The sequence below is a fragment of the Mustela lutreola genome, chromosome 3 (assembly GCF_030435805.1).
Source record: "Mustela lutreola isolate mMusLut2 chromosome 3, mMusLut2.pri, whole genome shotgun sequence".
Lineage (NCBI taxonomy): Eukaryota > Metazoa > Chordata > Mammalia > Carnivora > Mustelidae > Mustela > Mustela lutreola.
Genome location: NC_081292.1, coordinates 60,412,800 through 60,423,034, shown reverse-complemented (window position 1 = coordinate 60,423,034; position 10,235 = coordinate 60,412,800). Strand labels below are relative to the sequence as shown.

Below are 10,235 nucleotides of genomic sequence, written 5' to 3'. Positions count from 1 at the left end.
GGAAGGCCCCTGGGCGGCTAGAAGGCTGCTTAGGACACACTCAGCAACCACTATAGTAGGGGCACCTGCAAGGGCATTGCTACGGCAGGTGGTGGAGGAGGGCGGAGTGCAGGTTGGGAAGGAGCTGATTGAGGCTGGGTGTACAGATAGGAGTCAGACACGGCCCAAGTTCAGAGGCACAAAATTTGCGCCAGGCGCCTGTACAGTGGGTAGTGGGCAGTTAGGCAAAGTTACGTTCAGTTCTCCAGGTTGCATTTTTAAGATTCAAACTAACCAGGCTCTCCAGAGTACTGTGGAACTTTCAAACAGCCCAGCAATACCTGCTATCTCAATCTCAGGTTAAGTGACCTAGTCATCCCAGAGTTCCCTCAATATGCCCGCCCGAAATTCCATGTTCTATGTGTCCTTTGTCTAGGTTCTTTGGTGAAAGCTTAGGTGCGTGTCCGTCCCCTCCCCAGTAAGGAAGCCTAGCACCCTGACTTGCGTGATAGGACCTTAGCATATACTTTTGCTGAATTAAACCCTCTAGCTCCATTTCATGACCCCAAATAGGGCTGCAAGTTCAGCCCTAGTAATAGATGGTTTCAGATTTTTCAAAACTGAAGCTGCTTTCAAACACACCACTTTTCTGTGTTCATTAAGTTCCACACTCACATTTCCTAGTTCCTCTGGTTAAGAAAACTCTAATCCGATCTGGAACCCAATACTTATCCCACCACTGGGGCACCTGGGTGGCTCAGTGGGTTAAAGCCTCTGCCTTCGGCTCAGGTCATGACCCCAGAGTCCTGGGATGGAGCCCCACATCAGGCTCTCTGCTCCGCAGGGAGCCTGCTTCCTCCTCTATCTCTGCCTGCCTCTCTGCCTACTTGTGATCTCTGTCTGTAAATTTAAAAAAAAAAAAAATACTTATCCCACCACTTACTTGTGTGATCCTGGGGGAAGGAAAGTTAACCCCTCACCTAAAAAATGGGGATAGTGGTATACTTACCTAATGGAATAGGCTGCACATTAAAATGATGCAAAGAATTTAAAGAGAAAGGCCTGGGACCCATCCCCCCAACTAATCGGTTCTAGGATTGCCCTCAAAGTGGAAAAGGGACCAAGAATTATATAAAGTGTACACTAGCAGTCAATACATGATTGTTTATTATTAAATGGTCTGCTGTCATATCCTCTTGGCTGTCACATCTGCCACTGACACTGCCTCCCAACTCTTGACTCCTGCTGTTCTATCACCAGTTGTCCAAATTCTACCTCCTTTTGTGAAATTTCCCAATCTGCACCAGCATGAACAATTTCCTGTACTCCCCTAACATGCTGTTCTATTTTCACATAACTGATCCCTACATAATAAAACTCATCTTTGAGTCCTTTACAGTAACATATGTGCGTGTATACATACATACATACATGTATTTAATCTCCATGAACCCATAGTGCAGCCCCCAACTCCTCTGACCATTCACCAAGGACAATGTGCCTGCAACTGGAAAAATTAAAACTTTAAATTCCTATTGCTTTCAAGAGGTTGAATTCAGTCAATAAAGCAAAAGGACTGCAAAGCACCAGGCACTCCCTATTCTAGGTGCTAGAACAGAGAAGACAAATACTCAAACCTTATAGTGGTACATAGTACTGTATGTACTCTCAAAACCTTGAGTGGCTGTGAAAAGCAACAGGAATAAATGGAAAAGTATTTCAAGGAGTAAGAAATGCTGTGAAAAATACAGGGTTATATTAAGAAATGTGTCATAAGAACTTTTTCCAGAATTACCAAGTAAAATACACAGACCTGAGGGCCAAGTGTTCCAGACACAAGATTACAAGGGCCAAGAGTAATTAGAAGCTTGTCATTTTTAAGAAACAAGAATATAGCTGGGAACTAAAGATCAAAGAATGGCCCTCCCAAACATTTCCCTGCCATAATTCCTGGAATATGCTGCCTACAGATGACTTTTGCTAATGTACTTAAATTAAGGAATTTGAGATGTGGAGACTATCCTGGATTATCTGGGTGTCTCAATTTGATCACAAGTGTCCTTAGACTTTGAAGATGGAACAAGGGGTTACAAGCCAAGAAATCCAAGTGGTTTCTAGAAACTGGAAAAAAACACACCAAGAAATTGGGTTTTCCTCTAGAGCCTTCAGAGGGCAGACAAGCCTGATGACACCCTGACTTAGCTCTGGGAAACCAATTTTGGACTTCTTACCTCTGAAATTGTTAAAGACAATAAATCTGCTTTAAGTCCCTCAAGTTTGTAATTTGTTACAACAGCAACAGGAAACAAGTCCTTAGTGCCTATTACTGTGTATCAAGTACTAAGTTGAAAGGATTAAAAAGCTGGCCTTAAAAAGTTTTAACCAAGCAAGGGAGACATCTGTATGAAAGCAACGTTTTGGCTGGTTCCGTATCAGTCTGTAAAGAAAAGCAGTGGGGGCAGAATGTTGTCAGTCTTCCCCTACAGGTGGTTCCAACACCCCAGAAAGCAGACACATCCTAGACATCTCTGTAGCACTTCTCATAGTACTTGTGTTATGTCTAGCTCTCTAATTAGACTGACACATGAAAGTATAGGCTCTTTTCCTTTGTATGACTCTGCTAGACGCTCAAGATATAATGAAAATAGTATTTACTTAGTACTTTGAGCTAGGACTGCTCTGAACACCTGATATCTTTATCAAAATCCTAGATTAGGAACATCTAAACTATCTTCCCCATTTTGCTGATAAAGATTCATTGGCCCAAACAAGTGAAGGCTGGATATGAACTCATTTTGTCTCCAGAACACTCAATCCAGCCTATGGCAAAAGAACTTCCAAAGCAGTATGAGGTAACACCTGCTAAAGATCAGTGAAAGCAACAACTAAGCTTCATGACTCGAAGACGGGTAGCTAGTTTAAGATCTTAGAATTGGAATGTTGAAGGGCACAAAGTAAATTTACGTATGTGGTTGAATTTTTGTAGAACCAACTGGGTGAGGCCCAGGCTTTCAAAGATTGGTTAGCCTTCTAGGGAAGAGTCCCTTATAGGTGATACCATCTTTTAGGAGGTGGGTTTTCTAAACAAGATGCTAACCTGCATTTCAATAGGTTCTAACAGTTCACAAAGCATTTTCATACACCTTTTAGTCCTCACAATCATGTGAAGGCAGACCAATTACCCTACTCTACTCCCTAGGACCTAACAGCAGAAATTACCACCCTAACATGCCGTCCTCCTTTCCTGCTTTGCAACTGCCTAGGTTCCTTTATTCTGAAGCAAGCACTTTAGACTGCTCTATGGCAGTATTAGATGTCTGCAACTCCTGACTCCCCAACTCTCACATGGCTGTTTCCCCATCCTCTGGGCCTCTGGCCCCAGTCAGAAAGTAATTTGTATGAACTGAATCTCCCAAACTGAAACATGTCCAGAAAGGCCATGTACTGACAATATACCATTTATCCTACATATTCCCACAGATGTTCTTATCCCTCCACCAGCTTCAAAAACGTTTGCTTCGGGGTGCCTGGGTGGCTCAATGGGTTAATGCCTCTGCCTTTGGCTCAGGTCATGATCTCAGGGTCCTAGGATTAAGCCCCGCATCAGGTTCTCTGCTCAGCAGGGAGCCTGCTTCCTCCTCTCTGCCTACTTGTGATCTCTGTCAAATAAATAAAATCTTTAAAAAAGCACAAAACCACTTTTGCTTCTTTGGGTAATGTGTCCATTTGTGGACTATAAATAAATGTACAACTACTGACAGTGGGCATTTACTGAAATACTAAATTTCTTGCAAAACACTGGTACACTCAATAACATGTAATACTGACTTGACAAACTCAAGAAACGCCACACCACTGGCACAATCAATGAGGACTACAAAAACTTTTTATATGTACTTTGTATTATGTTCTACACTGAAAACTATCAGTTCACTAATCAGATACATCCAATACATACGAATATTACTTATAAACTAGGAAACCTTTTCACGTTTTTGCTCGTTAGTGCTATAGGTACTCCAAAACAACTTCCATCTATGAGCACTAATTTCATTTTTTTCCTTTATAACATCAAAATGTGTAACAGAATTATTAAAATCTCACCTAAATATCCAGAAGAAGCAAAACAAAAAAATGGAACACAAAAGGAAAACACATTCCAACAGTACTTTATGGAAAAACCAAAGCCTCAGAAGACAGAACTTCAGCAATATTATTTTTCTTTATAAACTGAGTTTTTATTGCCTTACCTATAAATCATGCACTAAAGCCTATGAAATAGGCTTCCTTAGACCTATCTTGGCTAACTATGTGGCACAATGCAAAAGTGAAAAATTAAGATAAATTCTTTGTACCAGAAGAGTCTTTAATAAACCTAAGTAATGTTTTCCATCTATCAAGATACAAATGCAACCCTAGTTTTACACGCAAAGACTGTTGACTTTTAATTTTTTAAAAAAATTTGTTAGAGAGAGACAGCTTGTGCACGCAAGCACAGGCAGACAGAGTGGTAGGCAGAGGCAGAAGCAGGCTCCCTGCCGAGCAAGGAGCCCAACGAGGGACTCATCCCAGAACGCAGGGATCATGACCTGAGCCAAAGGCAGCCGCTTAACCAACTGAGCCACCCAGGTGTCCCTTGACTTTTAATTTTATCACACACTTAAGACTTGCTTCAATAGTTGAGGGCCAGGGGCACCTGGGAATGAGTCCCACGTGGGGCTCTCTGCTCAGTGGGGAGCCTACTTTTACCCCCCTCTCTGCCTGCTGCTCTGCCTACTTGGGATCTCTGTGTCAAATAAATAAATAAAATCATTTAAAAAAAGTTAAGGGACAGCAAGGTCAGGCTAGCAAAAAAGTCACCAAGACGACAACACATTTCCACTTGATAGTAGTCCTTTATTAACTGGCTCCATTACAAAAATAATCATGGTAGATACCTGAAAGGGGGGGGGGGGGGGAGAAAGGCTCATTAAAGAAACCACCTTAGTAGATTACAATAAACATAAATCAAGAAATTTTAAGAAAGTGCTTCAGGAAAAAAAAAAAACAGACTTTTTTTCTCTTTCCTCCATAAATATCCACAAAAAGAATAATCACACCAGCTGTAACCAGGTAAGATGACTGGCTTCCCACCCCTTAAAAATATTAGAACCCAACCCAACACTTAATAATATTTACCCCAAATGCCCAAAATCACCACCACATTTACTCTTATTATTAAGTAAACTTTTATTGAGATTTAGCTGCTCACCTTAGTTCATTCTTCGAATAAGCCTATTGATCTGGTCTTCCCTGTTGCCAGCATCTCCACCTTCCACAAAATGGGTGGTCTTTTTCTTCATCCCCCCTCGTGGAGAAGATAATTTAAAGGGCCATAAAAAGTTGTTTGCCTCTTTGAAACGTTTTCCAACAGTATAGATCTCGTGAATCAGATCCTCCATGCAGATGATGCCATATTTACCTGAACATTTTAAAGATCATTAAAATCGTTAGCTGTTTTTATAAACTTTAGGATATTCAGCAAGGACAATTACAGGCCATGAAACTTTAAATCAAGAGTGAAGTGGCAAAGAGGAAAATTCATGGCTGTATTTACAAAGATGAAGCTTGAGCCAATGAAATCATAACTTACACTTTCCAGACTTGTGTATAGGGAATATGGATAGATTAATAATTGAATGAATATACAGCAACAAGATGCCAGAAAATGTCAAACTTTTCTAATAATCAAGTTTATCCTATAGGCAGAACCTACCAAGAGATCGGGCAATCAATGTGTTATCTGTCAGGGCAATTCGCTTTTTGTTGATTTTGCCATAACCACGCTTGTAGATCAATTCATTCACTGACTTCAGGTTAGGGTACCTAAAATAGAAAAAAAAAGAAAAAAAAAAAAAAAAAAAAAACAGATCTAAATGACCAAAGAATAGGGTTACTACCATCAGAACATCTGAAATCCACCTTGCTAACATCCAGTTCGAAAGGAACTCTTAGTAAAGGACAGACTTACCCCCATGCTATATATGGTTCCACAATCCTTAACATGTTAACTGAAGCCTTGTTGAGCTTAACAAAGGTGCCATTAAAGATTTGACGAAGGCGAAGGAGCTGCAACACCTTTCGAACCTTTGGGCTCACACCATTGATGCTGCAGAAGAAAAAAGGACTTAGCTTTATCAGAATTTTTATTAAGAATAGGAAACAAACCATTATAAATTCCAGACAAGTCCCACCTAAATAAACAGAAATCTTTTCATGTTACAATGACCACTGGCATTTTTCCTTTAATTAGCTACTCTGACATTTTAAACTTCCTGACCTATTTTCTTTTTTAGCTCCTGAGTCTTTATAAAGTTTGATTTTCAAAGCAAATAACAGGTCTTATCTCATGCTGTCTAGATTAACTATGTTCTGCAGTTTTTAACAATGTTCTTCCAATGTGAAATTTAATTATGAATTGATACTTTCATTCATTTTCAACAGGCTGGTTCTGAAGTACCTGTATCACCAAAACTTTTTGCCAATTATGTATTTAAGCTTAAAAACTAAGAAGACTTGATTTTATCCTAGAAAACTCATTGCTTTTGAAAACGGTGCATCACAATATGGCACATTTTCTATTAGAAGTTTTTTTCCTAGGGGCCAATTTCAATGTATTGTCTGTGTGAATACCTTGTCTCACAGATGTTCTGCGTTACAATTCAACATTGGAACCTCTTTCTTTTTTTAAAAATTCTATTTTTGACCGAGAGGGAGATGGTGAGAGGTAATACAAGCAGGGAGAGTGGGAAATGGAGAAGCAGCTCCCTGCTGAGCATGGAGCCTGATGTGGAGGACTCCATCCCAGAACCCTGGGATCATGACCTGAGTCAAAGGCAGATGCTTAACGACTGAGCCACCCAGGTGACCCAACATTGGAACCCATTTCTACGAGTTTACCTAGAAGCAGAATTTCTGTGGGTTTCTGGGTTGGTTCAGCAGCTCTTGCTTTGACCATAGCTACAGCCATGTTCTGTATACCAGCCACTTGCTATCTTATCCCCCGACCCTTTTAACACTTCATGTTGTAGGCACCTTTGGAAGAGCACTTAGGAACTTATACTCTAGCTTCTTTTGAAGATCATTTCCAGGACACGGAATGGAAATTCAAATGCTCAATCAGAGAACAGACAGGGCTTTGGGCATAGGCCTTGCAGCTAAGCCACTAAAGCACAACCCTCCATGTTCTATTCCCAAAATACCTTTGTTATGCCCAAATATCTTTACTCCAGTGTTTCAGAACCAAAGCCCCCAGAAACAATGTCAGGTCTTGCTGAGACCATGGAGCTTTCCCTTCAAAACCAGAACGCCGTGAAAACTGAACTCACCCTCTGATCCTGATGACAAACGCCAACTTGGGTTCTGCAGGTACATAGAAGTTGCCAGCTTTTCTCGCCATCCTCGCCATCCGAATCTCGGTCCGGTACATCTGCCTGTACTCCTTGTGGTAATGCTTGGCTTTCTCATAGATAAGCTTCCTCCTTGCCTTTCGAAGCTGAAAACCAATACCAGTTACTCATCGGATTTTGAGGTCCCAAACACAATGAGCGATACCAGTGTAACTATCCTACCTACTGCGACGCTAGTTCTACCAGAAAAACGTTCCCTTGAAAACGTCTTCCTTGCCACAGCGTCTTCCTTGCCACAGCATGCGTCAGTATCTCCAAGGGCAGACACTGCCTTCATTGAAGAGCTAATGACCAAGCTCCCTGGGACAGGGGGTGAAGCTAGCAAGTCTGGCTGAGAAAGAACATCTAGTTCCCAATCCAACCACAAGGCCTTTACGGGGAGAGTGCCTCCCAAGTTTACTTACCATCTTTTGAGCAAACTTCTTCCGCAGACGCTTGATCTTCAGCTCTGCGAAATTCCTTCGCTTCTTTTTAAGGGTTTCTGGCACGGCAGGAACCTTCTTTTTCTTCTCCCTGGCATCAGTGAACACAACTTTATTAGTAGTTCCAAGAGCACGCGACATCGCCTCACCCCTCATCCGTACTGCGCAGGCCTCGTCCTTTAGCACAACTACCGTCACTGCTTCTAAAAATCTGTATCTTCAGCGACTCTAGCTCCAGCACGCTGTGGGGGAAGATGCAGACGTTAGCGAGTTTCTACGCCACGTATCCTCGCCTTCGAACACGAACCCCTTCACTTAAATTAGGAGTCGGAGACTACCACAAATTCCCATCTAATGCACCGTCAGCCCCGGCCTCCGGGAACTGGAACACCTGGAGCCAAGTTAACAAAACGTACACACTGAGGAACTGCTGCGAGACATTCCCAGACTCCTAACGAAGCTGAGGCGAAGGGCCTAGGATTCTCAAGAAAAGAAACGTACAAAGCCTCCCAACGACCACCGATTCAGAAGCTCTAATGCCCCACATGCTAACACCAAAAGCCTGACGAGGGAGATGACGCGGCCAAATGCCAGCTAAACGCGAACCCAACTAAAACGTTCTGCGTCTCCCTTTAAAGACAGGAATACCCACCGGTCCCGCACATCCTCAGCTCTCACCCCTCGTTCCCGGTTCATCTCCAAATCCTCCGCCCCAAGGCCGCCTGCATCCCATCTTAGCCCAGCGGCCCCACTAGTGTCACAGAGCGTCACAAACACACAAACAAATGGGTAAAGGTACAAGCTACCGCCGGATCGTGGGAAAGTGAGACAAAAGATCTCTGGTTTCGCGGATGGAGAAGGATTCTCACACGGACGAAGAGCAACTTACTCTGCACCCTCCATGGTTCCAGCCGGAAAAAGAGGAAGTCGGCGCATGCGCGCTGTCCACTTAAAGACGACAAGAGCGAAGCCCCACAACTCATAGGTGTCCCAGGATAAGCCAGAAAACAACTCGGAACTGAGAACTCGTCGTGCAGACGCAAAATTAAGCACTCCCCTGATTCTGCACCTTACGATCAAGTTTCGGGTAAAATTCGTTTGAGAAAATGCATACATCGATTAGACTCTTTAAGCGATATCATAAGAGCAAAGAGTGCTGACACCTTGACTACTCGGGGTCCTAGTCCCTAGGCTGCGCTGACAGGGTACTTCTCGAATTCCACCCAGTACTGTACGCAAATGACACGCCGCACGGGGGCGAACTACAAATCCCGGCATGCAGCACACTCATTGCCCGTCCGGAGGTAGCGCAATGTTTGACTGGGACTGTGGGCGACCACTGCGGTGGTGATTTCAGCCAGGGAAAATGAGAGCCTTTCGGCCCACGTTCCAGAGGGCTAGCTGCGATTCTAAGTCGCTGCCAAGACCCGGCTTTCGACGGCCTTCTCGGCTCTCTGCCAGCCCTAGCCATAAACGGCACCCTAGTGCCGCGCTGCCGAGGTCCTTCTCTCGGCTCCTCCAGCCTGCAGGGCTGTCTTCCTCAGCGCCTGATCGCAGGAGGGGCCGTCCAGAGTCCCACGTTTAACGAAAGTGTCGAGATAGGGACTAGCGCGGACTGGACCGCAGAAGGAGGATGGCCTGGACACTGCCGACTGCCAGGCCTGGCAGGCGGAGGCTGGGACACCCCACGGCAGGGGGCGTGAGTCCCGAAGGGAGGCGCGACGAGGGCTGGAGGCTGCGGCCACGGCCATGTGAGAGGGGCTGCCCGGCCGCGGTTCGGCGGACGGCGGACGCCGGGCGGGCGGGGGGCTGGGCCGGGGGCGGGGTGCGCCCGGGGGCGGGGAGGGCCGAGCGGAGGGAGGGCCGATGCCGCCGCCGGCTCTTCCCGGTCGAGGGTTATATAGCGCGGAGCGTGGAGCCCGCTCAGAGGCGGCCGGGAGCGCTCCGACTTGCAAGCGGCGCTGCGCTGTGGAGCCCAGTGCCCAATTGACAGCCGTGGGGAGTGCAGGGCAGGGGACCCGAGACCGCGGGGGCAGCTGCAAGCCGTTGGGCAGCGCTCGACTGCGCGGAGCAAGTCTCCCCTTCGCGGCGCTCCCGCTGCCCCGCACCCCACTCTCCCACCCTTTCGCAACTTGGGTCAAGTTGACAACTCCCGCGGCGGCCGGCGGGCCCGTGCGGTCTCCGCTGCGCGCCCCTCCCCCGGGGTGAGAGGGAGCCGCCGCGCCGGCTCCGGGGACACTCGGGCGGCGGCGGCTTGGCCATGAGGGCAGCGCGCGCCGCCTAAGTCGCGGCTGTCACCGCCGCTGCAGCGGGACCGACCGGCCGGCCGGGCGGGCGCTGCTGGACGGGCAGGCAACCGCCGGCAGGAGGCGCCGAGCCGGGCGGC

General features: G+C 45.9%; 1 protein-coding gene across 1 annotated transcript; it reads right to left on the bottom strand.

Moving 5' to 3' along the window:
- Nucleotides 1-4,854: 4,854 nt before the first annotated feature.
- On the bottom strand, nucleotides 4,855-8,888 carry RPL7 (ribosomal protein L7). Its single transcript, XM_059166216.1, has 7 exons — nucleotides 8,739-8,888; nucleotides 7,832-7,940; nucleotides 7,347-7,513; nucleotides 5,990-6,127; nucleotides 5,735-5,844; nucleotides 5,231-5,440; nucleotides 4,855-4,916 (listed from the first exon to the last, which is right to left on the bottom strand). The coding sequence occupies exons 1-6, from the start codon at nucleotides 8,783-8,785 to the stop codon at nucleotides 5,232-5,234; spliced, it is 780 nt and encodes a 259-aa protein (XP_059022199.1). The 5' UTR covers nucleotides 8,786-8,888; the 3' UTR covers nucleotides 4,855-4,916; nucleotide 5,231.
- Between the last annotated feature and the right edge of the window lie 1,347 nt (nucleotides 8,889-10,235).